General features: G+C 48.1%; 1 protein-coding gene across 1 annotated transcript; it reads left to right on the top strand.

Annotated features, from left to right (window-relative positions):
• On the top strand, window positions 1-16,180 carry DMRT3 (doublesex and mab-3 related transcription factor 3). Its single transcript, XM_086684944.1, has 2 exons — window positions 1-777; window positions 14,446-16,180. The coding sequence occupies exons 1-2, from the start codon at window positions 312-314 to the stop codon at window positions 15,411-15,413; spliced, it is 1,434 nt and encodes a 477-aa protein (XP_086541070.1). The 5' UTR covers window positions 1-311; the 3' UTR covers window positions 15,414-16,180.
• Window positions 16,181-18,983: the final 2,803 nt, after the last annotated feature.

The following is an 18,983-nucleotide window of genomic DNA, read 5'->3' as shown; positions in this document are numbered from 1 at the left end:
CGGCTCTTTGCAGCCGCCGCAACGCCTCTGCGAGGAAGGACGTGCCGGCCGAAGCAGCCTCTGGCAGAGAGACGCGACGCGCGTGGGATTGCGGAGCACCGGAGGGAGGCTGACGGTGCGGGCGTCGCGGGATCCTTGAAGACGGCCGCTGCACCTCCCGCCATCCCGGAGCGCACGCGGCCGCCGGGGCTGCGGGACCGAGGACCGCGCCGCCCGGAGGCCGCCCGAGAGCGGGCCTCTCTGCCCCGCCGTCCAGCGCCCCCTGGCCCGCTGCCGCCGCCAGCCCGCCTGCTCTTCCTGGAGTCCGGGACATGAACGGCTACGGCTCCCCCTACCTGTACATGGGCGGCCCGGTGTCGCAGCCGCCGCGGGCGCCCCTGCAGCGCACGCCCAAGTGCGCGCGTTGCCGCAACCACGGCGTGCTGTCCTGGCTCAAGGGCCACAAGCGCTACTGCCGCTTCAAGGACTGCACCTGTGAGAAGTGCATCCTCATCATCGAGCGGCAGCGGGTCATGGCAGCGCAGGTGGCGCTGCGCAGGCAGCAGGCCAACGAGAGCCTCGAGAGCCTCATCCCGGACTCCCTGCGCGCCCTGCCGGGACCCCCGCCGCCGGGGGACGCCGCCGCCGCCCCGCAGCCGCCGCCGACCTCGCAGCCTTCTCAGCCGCCGCCGCCGCCGCCGCCGCCGCGCCCCGCAGCCGAGTTGGCTGCGGCCGCCGCGCTGCGCTGGGCCGCCGAGTCCCAGCCCGGGGCGTTGCAGGCGCCCCTCGCCAAGCCAGGTACGAGCGTCTTGCGGTGCGGAAGCCGGGCGCGGCGCGTGGGCGAAAACTTGGGAGCGGCCGCCGCGGTCTGGCCCGGGAGGCCCCGAGGCAGGGGTTCGGGCCTTCCCTTCAAAGTCCCGCCAAGCCGGTTCACACTCTCCCGGCGCGGGCTGGTTTTCAGTCCGGACCCGGAGCAGGTAGAGCCCGGGCACGGGCCGGACAGGTGCGGCGCCGGCGAGCCAAACGGCGGGACCGTGCATTGGGCTTGCCAAATACCTTCCCCAGGTAAAAAGGGGGACGTGGCTGCTTCAGCCGGTAAATAAAGAGCTCGAAACAGGACCAAATTAAAACCCACGCGGGCACACACCCCATCGCGTGGCCCGGCTTTTCTGGCTGCGGGCTTAGGGGACCTTGTCTTTGGAGGTTGGAACAGGTAGGTGCAGGTGACTAGTCTAGGCCAGGGCTTGGCTGAGTCCGAGCTGGGCTTGCTTCTCGGACTCCAAGGGACTGGAGCGGACCCGAAGCCTTTCCAGTAGCGCACGGTGGCTTCCAGCTTCTTGCAATTTGTTGAAGAAGCCTCATTTACAAGCCTAGTTAAAAAGAGCCGGAAACGTTCCCGAATTCGTAGCGGGGACCCAGAATCTGGCGCACCCAGCTTTTGCAGAGCTGCTCAAATCCTTTAAACACCGTTCCCCGGCCGCCCTCATCTGTGTCTCAGAACCTGACCTCCAATGGAGAAGGACGCCTCTGCCCAGCCCTTTCCCAGGTTCTGGGCCCCATGCTGCTAAGCCAGGGATTTGGAGCAAAGGCTCTGTCACCTCCCCTTTCCTCTCTTGGGTGCTGTAAAGAGGATGGGTCTACCCAGTGTCCCGGAGGTGGTCATACGCCCCCACCCCACCTCCCCACTTCCGTTTCCTTCCTCCAGGCCTCAGTTGAGTGTCTTTGCTCCTGGGGAGTCTCTAGCTTGCTGTCCTGCCCAGCCCAGTGCCGCTTTGATTTTAGGCTCTTCGATTTGAGTGGACGTGTGTTTGACGTTTCCCGTGGACTGGGACTGGGGCAAATATATACAGGAAAAAAGCCCATCTTCCTAGGAAGGGGAGTAGGGGCTGTGCTGGACTTGGGAGAGGGAAGGCCCTGGAAGTCCCAGCACCCTCCTGTAGGGAGAACTGATAGAGCTTATGACCACCCCACCGCCAAAAAAGACATCACCCCTGGCTTCTGGAGAGATGCTTTCAGGAGCACTGGACTGCTGGGTGCAGCTGGGGAAATACAGACTCACTCATTTTGGGGTGAGTTGGTAGGCAGCCTGGATGGCCCAGTTCGGCTGTCCCCGTTGCTCAGTTATGATCTGAAGGCCTGAAGCTCTGAGAACATGTTATGTGAAGAGTAAGACTGGGCGTTTTCTGGACAGAGGACAGTTTGCTGAACGTGGGTTTTGTGGACATTTAATCCAAAGTAGGTTGGGTATACTCCTGTCTCTGAGTAATGAGCCCTGCCCCCCCCCCCCGCCCCTACTCGCTTTTGTCCCACCCGATCTCTTTGTATTTATAGATTTACCACAGAGAAAGAGGAGGTAGGGAGAAAGAAGATCCTTTTTGCTTTTCTCCTTTAAGTTAGGACAAGTTAGTAACTAGGAGAGCTTTGTCTTCTCGGTTCTAGAAGCTGATCCATGCCACTGACTCTGCTTAGCCTTTCCGTTTCCAGTTTCCCTGTCTTCATCTCCCCAGCACCAGAGCAGGAGTTGGAGTTTCTGGGGAGGGGGTAGTAGCATTTTGCAGGGGCCATCTGCCCGACGGCACCCCAAGGGCATTGGCTTCTGGAGTCTTTGTCCAGGAGATTCTTTCACATCCTGTGCTCTTCAGACCATCCCTTGGGATAGCCAAAGTTCAGGGTCTCTGAAGAGTCCCCAAACCAAAGCAGCCAGGGTAGGAGGGGGAGGGAGAGCCAGCCGGAAGGGGGGAAGGAGGGCGGGGTAGCAGCTGTGGCAGTGTGCTGTGGGGGAATAAAAGAGGGAGACAGATTTCAACTGGACAAACCAGACTTGGTGCTCTCTCTCTTACTTCATACCAATTATTCCGGGATAGCCTGAGCCTTCCAAGTTGAAAACAAATAATTGAAAAGGAGACTAGTATTTACCACAAGGAGAGGTCAGAGTGATGGCGCAGGGGTTGGGGGGGGGGGGTGGTTGGTGAGCCATCAGGGACCAAAAGCTCAGTTTCCAGCTGGTCACACCACATACCTTGCACGTTCATTTATACAACTTTTGTTCTCTTCTTTCAATTGGTTCAACCCCATAATTCCGTTCTTAAAAAAAAAAAAGAAGCCAACCACCAATCCAGTGGTGGGAGGAGGCAGAAAAAGAACAGATAATTATTTCCCATTAGGAAGTCTTGCACACAAGTGGATCAGTTCTATGCAGTGCTTTTTATGGAGAAAGGCTCTTTGGGGTTTAAGTTAGGGAAAACTGTCTAGATGTGATTGCTCTGGCTGTCTGTATTATACTGTATTATACCTTTTTGCAATTATTTTTGTACTGTGTTTGTATGTAACATGCCATGTGCATTGAGAAGCACATCCGATACTCCTGTACCAGTAGCTCACTACGGTTTAGAGAGGTAGGTGAAGGTCTGTTGGAATAGTACATCCACGTGTCCACACGGACAAGAAGCTCACAGACCATTAGGAATGTAAATATCTGCTGACACATCACCGAGATTTGTTTCTTTGTGTTACTGGTGTCAAAAACGCGCTTCGTTTTGCAAAGGGCCTCTTTAGTACACAGCTATGGAGACGTAGGTTTTTTTTTGTTGTTGGATACAAACACAGGTGCACAAACTCAGGAATCTTTTTCCCTCTCCAGAAATCCTGGAGAAAAGCGCTGGCCTGAGAGAGAGAAGGGTACCTTTGCTGGGCACCCATTGGAGAAAACACACCCTGTTAGGGGAGTGACAGGTTAACCCCCAGACTTGGTTTTGTTGCTTGAAGAAATCTTTCCCAAAATCCTGCATCAAATTCTTAGAAGGAATAGGGGTTATTTTATCTAACGGTGTAGTTCATGGAGCATTCCTTTCAATGTGGTGGTGGTTTTAAGGAGAAATTTCATACCTTAATGTTATTAATTCTAGTTAAGGATTGAAGCATTCTTTTTTCCTCCCTTGCTGCTTGATTATCGTCTATGGCTGGTCTGATATTATTAGATTTTGATTGAGCCCCAAATTCGAATTTAGGCTTCTTTATACCATTGACTCGCTTCTTTTCCTAAGTTCCCTCCTCACTCTCTCCCCTCCCCCCATGAAAATATCATGGGAAGTGTGAACATCTTTCAGCTCTTAGTGTGTCTGAGTCAGCAGCTTCAACCAGCCAAGCCAGCCTTTCAGGACGTGGGCTCAAGAGCTGAGGAAAGTTAAGGGTCACCACCAAGGTGAGGAGCTAAAGTTACATTCCTGTGTTCTCATCCCCCCCCTCCCCCCCCCCCCTCCCCCCCCCCCCCCCCCCCCCCCGCTTTCCTCTGGGAGTGTGTCCTTGGTCTCCTCCCCACTGTGCAAGGAAAGACCTGTAGTTATAGATTCTTCCTACATTTATCTACAAAATAAATATGCACACAAGTTCTTTAAAATGTTCTTAAAGGAAAAAAAGAAACAGAAAGCCAGCTTATTTGGTTAGGAATAGAAGAACAGGATCATATAGGAAAGTAGGAGCTCCTTTCCTGGGTGTTTCTCCTGAAAAGGAGCAAAGAGACTTACAGGGAAAGAAGTAAGGAGATTTTGGAAAACTGCCTTTATTTAATTTTACCTCCTGCGGGGCACCTCCTAGCAACTTAATGCAGACTCTGTGCTTTTCTGCTCCAGCTTGATTGGGTCTTGTCCAGTCTGCTTCCTAATTTTTAATTTTACTTTAATTTTTTTTTTTTTTTTTAAAGAGACAGAGGCACCTGCAAGTATGATTGTTACTGGATCACTGGTCCAGGCCAGAATGGAAAACCCTGGTGAATACAGGCTAGAAGCAAACGAAAAAAGCGGGGAAGACTTCAAAGTCATTCATGAAGTGTACCTATGAATTTTTTAAAACGGGGGTCTGGTTATTTAAGGAGGCCAGATTTGAGGCGAGGAACCCGACTCGCAAGCAAGTTGCACTCTGAAACACAGAAACTAACCCAATGCAGAGGAAGGAGCGGTCCTGTACCAGTGGCCTCTTCCAAGCCCTTACTCCGGGGCCGGTTTAGGGGGTGCGAAGCGGGGGCCGTGCACGCTGCCCCGGGAGCGCCGCAAGTGCGGGCGGTGGCCCCGGGCCGCGGTCCGGGACTCGGGGAGCCCGCGGCGGCACCCGGGGCTGGGGCTTTCCTCTCCGAGGGCGGCGGTGCGGGAAGGCTAGGGAAGGCGTTTTCGCGGCGGCACTGGGCCGCCGTCCCCTTGCACCCGGTCCCGGGAAAACAGCGGGCGGCGGGTAGGGCGCCGCGGTCGGCTCCCTCCCCGCTCGCTCCTGGGCCGGCGCGCTGCAGGGTTGGAGAAGCCGGCAGCCCCTCTGAGCCCTCCCCGCTGCCTCTCGAGCTCCGGTGGGGTGTGTCAGAGGTAGCACAAAAATGTGCAAATAGGCAAACACACACAAAAAATAACATGTCAAATATCGCATGGGGCATATTTCGACTAAAATACCCTTGGTTATTCATCTGAAGTTCACATTTAACGGGGCGACCTGCATGTCTGGCGGCCCCAGGCCGAGGCCGAACCCACCCAATCACCCCGCAGGGCGCCACTCCGGGTGGGGGTCGCTCCTGCGCGTCCGCCAGCTTCTTTCTCTCCTCGGGGCCCCGAGTGTCCGTCTTGTGGCGCTGAGGACAGGGTTGGCAGGAAAAACGCGTCTGGGAGCGGCAGGTCCGCGGCCGCCCGGGAACGATCCCCCCACCCCCCACCCCAACACACTCCTCCGGGTTATAAATCTGGCCGATAGCCGCGCTCTCGACTTACACAACCAACTTTTCTTTTCCCTGATGGATGAACTCCCGGGTTTAAAAGATTACAGTAATCACAGGAGGACAGTGTAAATCGAATCTGATAGCAATAACTTTCGGGGAAGGTCAGGCTCAAGTGAAATGTTACCAAGCAACAGGCATTTTGTTTGCAAAATACAATCAAAGAGCATTGATGAGAAATTCTTTGCTGCAGCCAGTCAGCACTTTCTGCTAACAGCTTTAGAGAGAGAAAGTGAGTAAATCTTCATAAATCAACGTCCCTGGAGGACTCGGAGCCCCTTTCTGGAACTGTTGCACTTCTTCCTGGGAGGGAGGAGCTCAGCAAAAATCTTTTGCCTCCTCCCTGCCTCCCTTCCTCCCCTCTGGCTTTCCTCCTTTCTTTGGCTTTTTAACTTGTTCTGGCTTCTCCGGTCCCTGGATCTTCTTGTCTGGGGAGGAGATGAGGCAGTGGGCGGGGAACTGGGGTATGGACTGGGGACTGGGGAGTGGGAGGGGGGGCTCAAGGCAGAGATCAAGGCCTGAGTAGTAACAGCTGGTGGTCACAGGTCCATCTACTGCCTGAGCACTGCAGACTCGGGTTCTCCAAGGAAACTAAGGGGAACCAACAACAAAACTACGTGTAGTTTTTTTCCATTTTATTTTATAATTAAATAGCTAGAAAAATAAGCACAGTCAAGTGCTGAGTCACAGTATTATGGAAAACTGAACATTCAGAAGGTCAGTTCTTTACTGAAGCTCGAATCTCTCTCTCTCTCTCTCTATTGCAATGACTAGGCAGGCATACATTGTACAAAGCGGGGATTGGTATTCTGCCCCCCCCCTCACCGTTTATTACTTTTAGTTTATTACTTTTATTAGTTCAGGGATGAGTATTTGTTGCAAGCTTTGTCTCTCCAGGTGAATGTTTACAACAATGTGAACCCCGTGGATACAGCACAGTCTGCCCAGCTACCGGCCTTTTAGTTATTTGCTGCATTTCAGTGTAAGATGTGACCAACCGCATAGGTGACGGAAATTTTTACAGAAGATGAATCAGTAAACTGTAAGCCTCTCAGTGGCCGAGAGGCAAGGTTTTGATCAGCTCTGTATAATCTTCCCTAATACAGTGCCTGGGAACATAGTAGGAGACTTAAGGTTTTTGTTAAATAGATGTATGAATGAGTAGACAGCTACATTAAAAAAATGCTGATTAATTTTTTTGAGAGAGAGAAAGAGAATCCCAAGCAGGCTCCTCCCTGTCAGGCCAGAGCCCTACGTAGGGCTCGAACTCACAAAACATGAGATCATGACCTGAGCCACCCAGGCGCCCCAATGGCCGCATTTTTATAAGTACCAGATAAACAGGTAGATTTATGGGTAATTTTCGTCCTTCTTGAAAAGCGTTCCTGAGTCAACAAAGTTCAAAACTAAATTTTTGCAAGACATACAAAGTCCGCTGTTGCAAGCCTTATTTCCTTAAGTTCTGCCCAATGTTCCCCCAAATATTGATCCCAAGGAACCATCCTGATTCCTTCACACATTAGTAAGCTAGTGTTGTTAATGAATTTTAAAAAGCAAAGCATGACTGTCTATACTTTTCACAGGATCCATACCACCCCCCCCCCCCGCCACACACACACACACAGAAGAAAAGGGATGATTTTCCACCTACATTCATTCCCTGCTCTACTTTAGATCTTCACCCATTCAGTTTTTCGTTTTTGTTTTTTTATGATGCAGCACTTCTAGCGTGAGATAAAAATAACAGAAAATGTAAAAAAGTATGTTGGGCATTCTGATTGGGCATTGGTCTCTTCGAGAAGCCCTGTCCAGCCTAGGTTCCTTCCTTTTCTGTCATTGCTGTAAGACTGGTGTGCTTGGAAAATGACCCTTCAGGGAACAATTAGTTACAGGTGTGTCCCCCCTCCCCCAAGCTCAAGTCGACAGAACAAGGGGTACGATTCATGTTTCAAAATGTATGACATAATTTCAAAAGAAAAAAAAAGTCCACTGACTTTCGCACTAGGTAACATCCCTCTCTATGCCAATGTTTTTGTGTTTTCATTCAAGATCTATTTTTGTTTTTGTAGCTATAATTGGATAGAATGGATAAATCCACCACATTAGAGTCTGAAAGAATCTCTCTCTATTTTTATGTGTATTGAGCAGAATGTTTATTTCCCGTACATGGTAGACTTCCCCAAATATTTGAAATGAATACCTAGGGTTTTTTTTTTTTTAAACATGTAACTACATTTTCATATTTAAAAAGTCCTCTAAAGACTTATGGCAAACTGTAGTTTTAGATTGGAAGTCACTTTTGGGTGACTATTCAGTTTCCCTCCCTAGTTACAGTCTGTAGCAAAAGAAAAAAAAAAGTCTTGGAGCTATCTTAAGGTTTATGTATTTTTTGAAGTTGGTAGCATTATCATGGATGGAAAAAAATTCCTTCTGAATTGAATATCTACTTCTTTTAAATACTTAAAGCTTAGTGAATGGTTTAGTTGAGGGGTGGCTAGGACTAATTTTTTTTTTTAATGTTTATTTATTGTTGAGAGAGAGAGACAGAGCATGAGCAGGGGAAGGGCAGAAAGAGAGGGAGACACAGAATACGAAGCAGGCTCCAGGCTCTGAGCTGTTAGCACAGAGCCTGAAGCAGGGCTGGAACTCACAAGTTGTGAGATCATGACCTGAGCCGATGTCAGACGCTCAACTGACTGAGCCACCCAGGCGCCCCTAGGACTAATTCTGTATCATGAAAAATATGACATGGAAGAATGAATAGAAAGATTTTTAAAATACCTGGGTGTTTAAGCATTAGAAACAGCAGATTATAGGGTACCAGGGTGGCTCAGTCATTTAAGCCTCCGACTTCAGCTCAGGTCATGATCTCATGGCTTATGGGTTTGAGCCCCACATCAGGCTCTGTGCTGACAGCTCAGAGCCTGGAGCCTGCTATGGATTCTGGGTCTCCCTCTCTTTCTGTCCCTCACTTGCTCATTCTCTGTCTCTCTCTCAACAATAAATAAACATTTTTTAAAAATTAAAAAAAAAACAGATTGTATCACTTTCAATAGGTAATTTGGAATATCAGATGAAATTGATTTCTTTCTCCTTTTTGAAGACGAGGTTTGGCTTTGTGTACCCCTATTACCAGGGGTAGACATGTTATCAGTTGGAGTATATTCTTACTCTCCATGTTCTAGGAATGAGGGTGTCAGTTTCAAAAAGAAAGAGGGTAGAGTGGGGACGATTTCCCTTTCCATTCCATTGGTTAGCAGTGTCACATTTCCGTATCTAGAAAGGCCTTTGTGTTTTAAGCCAACATGAACATTTTGCAAAGTTCGTTTAGGGAAAAAAAAAACCTAGAGATGTAAAGAAACACCTGTTATTAAGTTGTATTTTATCACGGGCCGCAAAACTCACCCTCTATAATTACTTGTGGAAGTCTGTATTTATAGAATAATTTACAGTACATCTGGGTAATTTACAATACATCTAGGTTAGGGACAACAGTACAACCAATTGTAGATACCACAGTGCCACAGGAGTGCAGGGACTCTCCATTCTGCCCTTGAGAAGTTACTGCTGGGTGAACAGAAGTGCCACAAAGTGAGAGCCTAGGCTTCCCTTGTCCACTTTTGAAACCCCAAGAGCCTTGGCTGTTGATAGGAATTCTGCTCACGCAATACTCAGGTGCATGAAGGCCATAGATGTGTCCCACACCTTGTTTCCTTCAATGGCTTCTGTCTTCCCTTTGAACAGGATATGAACAGTGCTGAGCCCAGTTAGTTGGAATGCCCTGAATTTGTAGACTTGATTCCTGTGACATCCTGTTAGCTTTTTATTTTTTATTTTTTGACCACTGGGCCGTAGCCTGGGCACTGAGCTGGGGAGGCTGACCGCCCAGAAACCTGAGAAGAGTGTCTGGATGAATCAGCACAATCCACCCCCCCTGGCTGAGAAGGAAGAGGAAGCAAGCACAGGCTGCTGGGGGCGTGTCACCATAGCAGGGGGACAGGGTGGCATAAGAAAATAAAGGAAGGGACTGTTGCAGTCTGGAGGTTCACAGTTGGTGAACGAGCTGGTACCCGTATAAGATGCTATTGTGGCCTCTTCTGCAAGACAGGAAAATAGTTATAAACTGGCATTTTGCGTTGTCAGATTTATAGTCCTGTCATCTAGTATCCAGTAGATTGGGGGGAAAAATACGTTTTCACAACGGCAGATAGGTCAGATGAGCCAGAACATCCTTCTCTAGCTCTTCTGTGACTGAACTTCGGCTCCTTGACTCACTTTCTTCTGGAGCCTGACATGTTCTGTGGAGGACTGAATTTGGTGGTAGACCTCAAGACATTTTCCACAAATATTTTCAGCATTTGCAACTTATCCAGCATGGGAAAAATGATCTTTTTTAAAAAAAAATTTTTTTTAAGTAAATTCTATCCTCAATGTGGGGCTTGAACACACTACCTAGAGATCAAGAGTCACATGCTTTGTGGACTGAGCCAGACAGATGTCCTGAGAAAAACTGTCGTTTAAAAGAAGACGCTTGGGGCACCTGGGTGGCTCAGTCGGTTAAGCGTCCAACTTCCGTTCAAGTCATGATCTCGTAGTTCATGGGTTCGAGCCCCGCATCGGGCTCTGTGTTGACAGCTCAGAGCCTGGAGCCTGCTTTGAACTCTGTGTCTCCCTCTCTCTCTGCCCTGCCCCAGCTTGTGCTCTGTCTCTGTCTCTCAAAGGTGAATAAATGTTAAAAAAAAATTTTTTTTTAAATCTCACCATCTCCTATACTGCTCTGATACTGTGTGTCCCATTCTTTCTCTTTTCTTATTGTGGTAAAATACACATAATGTGAGATTTAACTCTTTTAACCTTTTTTAGGGTTACAATGTAGTGACATTAAGTGCATTCATAATGTTGTGCAACCGCACTAGTGTCCATTTCCAGAACTTTTTCATCATCTGAAATTGAAACCCTGTACCTATTAAACCATATGTCCCCATTTCCTCTTTTCCCTCTGGCCCTGGTAACGATTATTCTACTTTCTTTAAAATTTTTTTTTGGGGCGCCTGGGTGGCACAGTCGGTTAAGCGTCCGACTTCAGCCAGGTCACGATCTCGCGGTCCGTGAGTTCGAGCCCCGCGTCGGGCTCTGGGCTGATGGCTCAGAGCCTGGAGCCTGTTTCCGATTCTGTGTCTCCCTCTCTCTCTGCCCCTCCCCCGTTCATGCTCTGTCTCTCTCTGTCCCAAAAATAAATAAACGTTGAAAAAAAAAATTTAAAAAAAAAATAAAATAAAAAATAAAATTTTTTTTTAAACATTTATTTATTTTTGAGACAGAGAGAGACAGAACATGAACGGGGGAGGGTCAGAGAGAGAGGAAGACACAGAATCCGAAGCAGGCTCCAGGCTCCGAGCTGTCAGCACAGATCCCGACGCGGGGCTTGAACTCACAGACCGCGAGATCATGACCTGAGCCGAAGTCGGACGCTTAACTGACTGAGCCACCCAGGCGCCCCTAAAATTTTTGTTTTAATGTTTGTGTATTTTTTGAGAAAGAGAGACAGAGAGAGAGCAAGGAAGGGACAGAGACAGAGGGAGACCCAGAATCCAAAGCAGGCTCCAGGCTCTGAGCTGTCAGCACAGCGCGCCACAGGGGGCTTGAACTCAGGAGCCATCAGATCATGACTTGAACGGAAGTTGGATGCTCAGATCGCGACCTGAGCCAAACGCGGATACTTAACCAACTGAATCACCCAGCCGCTCCCATTCTACTTTTTTATCTCTGAATTTGTCTATTCCAGGTACCTCATATAAATGGAACCATAGAATATGTGTCCTTTTGTGACGGGCTTATTTCACTTAGTATATTTTCAAGGCTCATCCCCACACTAGCATGTGTCAGAATTACATTTTGAGACTGAATAATACTGCATTGTACATATGCACCACATTTTATTTATCCATTCATCCTTCTGTGGACATTTGGGCTCCTTCCACCTTTGGGCTATGGCAGATAATGCTACTATGAATGTTTGTGTACAGTAAGTATCATATTTGATACTAAGCAAGTTCTGTCTGGCTGTGTTTGCTTTTCTTCCTGCACATGCCTTTTATCTGCTCAGCTAGATCATAAGTTCCTCCAGTCAGGGACAAGTCTTATACTTCCTGGTATTTTTCACTCCCTTTTTTCTATGTCCCTCGGCGTCTTGCATATTACAGGGATACAAATACTCGATGCTGATAATGATAGGTAAGGAAAGCTAAAGTTAAATTAAAAAACCCTGCTTAGAGGCACATAGTATTTAAAACATTATTTAATATTTACCTGGGGAGTGTATTTGACTTGTTTTCCTAAGCTCCACGGGGCAGGGGCCAAAGTCCAATTGTGTGTTCAGTTCAGTGCAGAGCTGACATACTGTCCCTGTCCATTCATTTTCAAGGGTTTAATAATAGAGTAACTGCCAAAAGGCGTGCATGGGGTCATGAGTCAGGAAAGTTGACATAGCCTTCTCTGATTAGAATCTCTAGAAGCTTTTTTGTCCTTGTTTTTCTCTTTTGGATCAAGAACAAATACCACATTAACTCAGGAGAGGACATGTGGATCCCCTGTCCTGGGGAATTGCTAGAGGGAATATGTCAAATTCCTCTTGCAAAGATAGGTCTTCTGCACCTCCCCCCACCCCCCAACCCGAGCTGTGCTCGAAAGCAGAGCTGGCATAATATATGTGGGCTGCAGATGATCCCCACATAACAAACCTCACATTTTGTCTTAGAAAAAGCAGTAGTTTACTTAAAATGCAAATTGGGGATAAGTGAATTTGTACCAGATCAGTCATAGGACTGAAAGTTGTACCGATACAGTTTAAGCACATTTTAAAAGGTGCTCATGTATGCTTGGTGCATAGTTATTGCTCTGTTGAAGAACTCACCTCCTAGTTTTCCATTATGCTTAAAGTAAATCCCATATTAGAAGAATGTTCATAAATGGGCCTTTGTTTAAGGCTTTTAAAATAAACAACAACAAATAGAAGGAGATAGATTTTTTGACAGGGCTGTGATGAAATTTCACCGGCTGGCATTCTAAAGATAATCAGGTGTGCCCACAGAGAAAATGACAAGGAAGCTATTCAGGCAGGCCGTAGAAAACACAGGCAAACCGATTGTTTACAACCTGACAACTGGGTCATTAATAATTTTCATCTTTAGATCAGTTGCACTGGCTTTGAGTAGAGACAGCCAGTAAATGCTTTCTAAAGGATAAAAATCTACTTGCATATAGCGTGCTAATAAAGAATATGTTCTTTTATTATAGAGGCCTGTTGGCATGTCCAAAGCAAGCAAACCAGTCTTACCTAGTCCTTTCTGCCTGTGTAGAAATCCTAGCCCTTTGGGGGGTAATATCTTAAGTCAAAATGTTAAAATTGCACCTGGTTTAAGTTCACAGCCAATCTCTGCTTTACCCAGGAAACTCCACCCCCCACCCCTTTTAATATAATTCAAGAAGGTATCTTTAAATCCTTTCCATGAACCTTACTAATAAAACAGTTGGTGAAACATTTTTACCTCTTGCACTCTGTGGTCCTGGAGTTATGGGCGCACTGTTTCATTGATGGGTCATGACCCCTGTGCAGTTTGACAAAGCTCTCCAGCCATTTCCTTCTTTCCGTCATGCGACCTGCCTCGCTGTCCAGAATTCACAGCTGGTTTTGCCTTGCCTCAACTTCCAGTCTGTCAGTCCCTCCAGTGGCTTTTAAAGAAAGATTTCAATGTGTCGTGGCTCCTTTCTTTCACTTTGGAAATGATATTGACTAATTATTGTACATGGTAACCTGATGAAATATACGACCAATTCACAAGACACATGTACCACAAAATCTGCCTGTGGGAAATGGATTGAAAATATTAAAATTCCCTTCTATGGATCTAGGGGTCATGTACCAGCCAATGATGTCTGTAGATGTCACCAGCCACCTCATTTGCGGAAAAGTAGCCAGAAGACAAACCCAAGCTCATTTTCCTATTCTTCCCTGTGCTGTTTTTATCCCTAGAACTACAGAGCGTCCCTATTTAGATGGTTACTGCTACGACAGCTGCATCTTTAACGGTTATAGGGATCACATCACTGTTCTGTGTTTAGGGCAAGGCTTCTCTGCACATTCTTAGTCTGAGAATTCACTCCAATGTCTAGATTTTTATTTAGTCTTCCCTCCCCTCCATTTGCCGATGAGGTGGTTTGGATTTTTCTTTTCTTTTTTTTTTTTTTTAATTTTTTTTTTTCAACGTTTATTTATTTGTGGGACAGAGAGAGACAGAGCATGAACGGGGGAGGGGCAGAGAGAGAGGGAGACACAGAATCGGAAACAGGCTCCAGGCTCTGAGCCATCAGCCCAGAGCCCGACGCGGGGCTGGAACTCACGGACCGCGAGATCGTGACCTGGCTGAAGTCGGACGCTTAACCGACTGCGCCACCCAGGCGCCCCTGGATTTTTCTTAAAAGGCTTTCTGCACAGGAGTGTCTGGCTGGCTCAGTCATAGAGCATGTGACTCTTGATCTCAAGGTCATGAGTTCAAGCCTTTTTTTAGGAAGCAAGCAAGCAGGCAGGCAGGCTTTTAAGTGTGTTAGCAAACACCGAGCGGTGGTTCCCTTCCAAAATGCGTGTGTGGGGCTCTCTCCAATTGCTCCTCTCCATGCGCACCAGCAAAGGATTAACTTAGTTGTTCTCTGCTTTTCAGATCTGACTGAAGAACGACTGGGGGACAGCAGCTCGGCTGATAACACAGAGACCTTCAGCGACAAAGACGCCGACCAGAGGAGCTCCCCGGATGTGGCCAAAAGTAAGGGCTGCTTCACCCCCGAGAGCCCGGAGATCGTGTCGGTGGACGAAGGCGGCTACGCGGTCCAGAAAAACGGCGGGAACCCGGAGAGCCGCCCCGACAGCCCCAAGTACCACGCGGAGCAGAACCACCTGCTGATCGAGGGCCCCTCGGGGACCGTGTCCCTGCCCTTCAGCCTGAAAGCCAACAGACCGCCCCTGGAAGTGTTAAAAAAAATATTCCCCAACCAGAAGCCGACGGTGCTGGAGCTGATCCTGAAGGGCTGCGGGGGCGACCTGGTGAGCGCCGTGGAGGTCCTTCTGTCCAGCCGCTCGTCCGTCTCCGCGGCGGCAGACAGAACTGCGGCCGAGCCCGAGGGGCTGGTGCTGCCCTCCAACGGCCACATCTTCGAACACAGCCTGAGCTCCTACCCCATCTCCTCGTCCAAGTGGTCCGTGGGCTCGGCCTTCAGGGTCCCGGACACGCTGAGGTTTTCCGCCGACTCCAGTAACGTTGTCCCCAACCCCTTGGCGGTCCCCCTGCAGCACCCCTTCCCCCAGCCGCCCCGCTACCCGCTGATGCTGAGGAATACCTTGGCGAGGAACCAGTCCAGCCCCTTTTTGCCCAACGACGTCACCCTGTGGAACACGATGACGCTGCAGCAGCAGTACCAGCTGAGGTCCCAGTACGTGGGCCCCTTCCCCACTAACTCAGCCGGCGTCTTCCGGAGCTCGCCTGTCCTCCCCGCGCGCGCCCCCGAGGACCCCCGCATCTCCATCCCCGACGACGGCTGTCCGATCGTGGCCAAGCAGTCCATCTACACCGAGGACGACTACGACGAGCGGTCCGACTCCTCGGACTCCAGGATACTCAACACATCCTCTTAAAGGGCTTACCTGCCGGGTGGGGACCAGGTGACGTTTTCTGTGCATCTGCCCCTCCCCCACACCCCCCTCCCCCTCGCGAGGAGAGGTCACGACCTGTGTATACCCCCCTTTCCTTCTGTTTCACCAAGTGACTGTGCTTGATTCTATACCTTGGCAATAAAAAAAAAAAAAAACACATAACTTATTTAATTTCTTGCACTTCATTGGAAAATGCCAAATAGCTCTACTCTGTGGCTTTAGTGCTGAATGTGTATTGTAAAAGAGAGTCTGATGCTAAGAATAGTCTTGGGAAAAGCCGGGTCCACTGGAAGATGTTATTTGGGGATGTAAGGCTGAAGGTCAGCCTCGTTCCTCAACTCAACCCGGAATGTCCCATAAAATAGTATACTTGAATGCAGTTTTGTGAAAGAGGATTCCTCAGGATATGTAAAGCCTAAAGGAAATGGTTTAGTTGCAAATGGACTCGGAACAGGGACCTTATATTCTTATGCTAAAAATCCTTCTTGCATATTTGAGAGAGACTGCACTTGAGAATAGAGTGAACTGCTCACATGCTTATTTAAGCTTGGACGGTTTTCAGAGACAAACTCCATTAAGAATTAATTCTTTTTACATGGCTGAATTGACACATGCGTCATGTCGATGTAAACCCAAATCACAGCTGTGAACTGCATGAAATGTATTGTGAAATGAACACAAGATAAAGCTTTGTCAGGTTATTGTAGCATGCTGAGGGCTCTAGAAAAAAAAATAAACTAAGGAGATGATCTTCGTTTATGTCATTTCTACTGGTGGAAAGAGAATCTGGAAAGATAGAAACTTGATGTAAAAGCCACTTGCTAGCACACGGATCAGGAATCAAGGTATCAGTGAAAGGGGGCACTCCTCGAGAAATATGGAGAATTTGTTGCTTAAGAATAGAGTTAAATTCAGCCCCTCCATCCATTCTTTGAATTCTTCAACTGATACTTGGCGAGAGCCTATTTTGTGTAAGAGAACGCTTTCTGTATGCAATTGTCCAACTTACCTGTCCACGAGTCCAAGATAAACAGGGATTATAGTGGAGGATCCCATTCAAGAATAAGGTAACAATGAGTGGCGCCTGGGTGGCTCAGTCGGTTGGGCGTCCGACTTCGGCTCAGGTCATGTTCTCACGGTCCGTGGGTTCGAGCCCCACGTCTGGCTCTGTGCTGACAGCTCAGAGCCTGGAGCTTGCTTCTGATTCTGTGTCTCCCTCTCTCTGGCCCTCCCCTGCTCATGCTCCGTCTCACTCTCTCTCTCAAAAATAAATAAACATTAAAAAAAAATTTTTTTTTAAAAAGAATAAAGTAACAATGAAACAATCTACCGCCCCGGACCTGTCGTAGAGAAAGCACTCGATAAATGGGAGCTATTATTACTACTGTTAATTAAGCTTGGTAGACTTTGCATTCTTGCTCAGGGGTTTTAAAAAGTGAGTTTTCCAACAATACTATCTGGTGGTGCCCACACAGATCACTTCTCTTGCTGTGTCCATTCTTCAAAGATAGTGAAAGCAAAGATGGCTGTTTAAGTCAGAAAATACACTTAGGAAGGTGGAAGAGAAAGTAGGCAAATAAAAGCCCCTACATGACAAGGATGCAGAAAGAGCTCCCACTGCCAGAATAGGTCTGGAAGGGAGAGTGCTAATCCTCTTGGCCTGGGGGGATAGGAGCTAATATCAGCTGCCGACCATCCTTGAATGGGTCCCAGGAGACAGAGATATTTAAAACTGAAAAAAACCCCAACTCATCTTTATTTCTGTAGGGCACTTTGGAGATGGGAATCTTTGATGGGGAAAAAAATTCCTTATATTAGCCGGACTAATGTGTATTTCAGTGACATAGTTACATACCAGGGTGTTTAAAAGTACATACTATTTGTTGTTAGGATTGTACTTAAACATTAGCGTATACATGAAGGAAGAAAGTAAGGGAGTGGAGAGCAAAATAATTTGCCCCTGATTCTAAAGACACATATCCAGGACGTTTCATGTGTTGTGATGGGCTAATGTCTAGGCCTAACTAGGACAAATGTATTTTCCAAGGTATCTTCATCACAAAAGCCAGTCTGCATATATTTAACAAGCAGCAATGATAACAGATCCCCTGGGAGCCAAAGGTGCTACAAAATCTATCTTTCAGCTGTTACTTCTCCAGGTTGAATGGCCCAATTGAGCAAAACTCGCCTTAAGATATGGTGCCTTTACAGCATGTGATTTAACCTCCACAGATCATCAAAATCATGGACTTCTTTTGACAATGGCCAGCAAAATGGAATGATCTGTAAGACAGCGAACTCAAAGGCTAGTGCAGGTATGTTTGATCCTCGATATAATCTTCTGGAGCAAGAAATATTTATTTTGGTGCAAGCGTGGTCAGGGGGCTGATGGGAGAAACTGGTTAAGATCCTACATCCTGCTCCCAGCATTCCCTTTTGCTTCCTCTGTGATCCTGTCTGTGGGGCCCCCCTCTGGCGAAAGTGTCAGAACGTGTTAGATTCTAGCTCAACTCCCAGAGACTATCCTGCGAGGACATGTAGCAAAGCGGCACACGGTTATTTTTTCACATGAGAGAGTAAAAATCAGCCAGCTCCTTCTGGCTAAATCCCGTGTGTCACACGACAAAATGACGGGGTGCTTGAAGGTAAACTTGGAGCTGAGTCAAGCCAGCCTTAGGGCAAGTTAGTCCACATTAAACCAGGGTGCCTCTCTCTCCCCTTCTAGGGAGCACCTGCCAGCTGCTCGTCTTAAATGCTTTATTCATCTACGGTGTGAGTGTGGCTGGGGCAGTCTGTTCTATGGCATTTGTCTGTGGTCCACGCACCCCAGTGCTTACATTTCTAGTTTAGATTCCCGGGCTCTGCTTGTTGAGTTCGGAATCCCTGGCAGCATCAGCACCTACATTTTTGTCATCTTTCCCAGGTGATTTTTTTTTTTAATTTTTAATGTTGATTTCTTTTTGAGATAGTGCACGAGCACACAAGTGGGAGAGGGGCAGAGAGAGAGGGAGACACAGAATCCAAAGCAGGCTCCACGCTCCGAGCTGTCAGCACAGAGCCTGATGCAAAGCTCAAACCCATGAACCGTGACATCATGACCCGAGCTGAAGTTGAATGCTCAACTGAGCTGAGCCACCCAGGTGCCCTGCCCTCCCCCGCTCCGCCAGGTGATTCTTAAACTCACTAAGATTTGAGAACCACCTCCCTGTGCATCACACACATCTTTGGGTTTTCTTCTTAGATCCATGCCAAGCAAAAGAGCTGAAGGATAAAAACTCTCATGCTGGAGGCTTCTAAATACGTACATCCTCCACTCCTGTGTCCTTCTCTATGGCAACAGTAAATAAACGCCCACCTGTAAGCAGTCTTGGTACCTGCCCTACAGGTAGTTCAAGTAACTTCAGCGGCAGTGTTAACGTTTGAACCAAGTACACATTTGAGATCAGAAATGCCTGTGTTTGGAAACTTCTGATCGGCGAAGCACCAGATGTTAGCATAAGTGTGCCCTCCTTCCTATCAAGGGGAGCACCACTTAAAGCTCCTGAGATTTGC

This window comes from Puma concolor, chromosome D4, assembly GCF_028749965.1.
Source record: "Puma concolor isolate L17-30 chromosome D4, mPumCon1.1.hap2, whole genome shotgun sequence".
Classification (NCBI taxonomy): domain Eukaryota; kingdom Metazoa; phylum Chordata; class Mammalia; order Carnivora; family Felidae; genus Puma; species Puma concolor.
This window is presented reverse-complemented; position numbering and strand designations above follow the sequence as displayed.

Excerpts from the sequence above, each read along its gene's own strand:
- DMRT3 (XM_086684944.1), top strand. The coding sequence starts at position 312 with ATGAACGGCTACGGCTCCCCCTACCTGTACATGGGCGGCCCGGTGTCG. Across the intron at positions 778-14,445 it reads GGCGCCCCTCGCCAAGCCAG|ATCTGACTGAAGAACGACTG; the intron begins GTACGAGCGTCT and ends TCTGCTTTTCAG.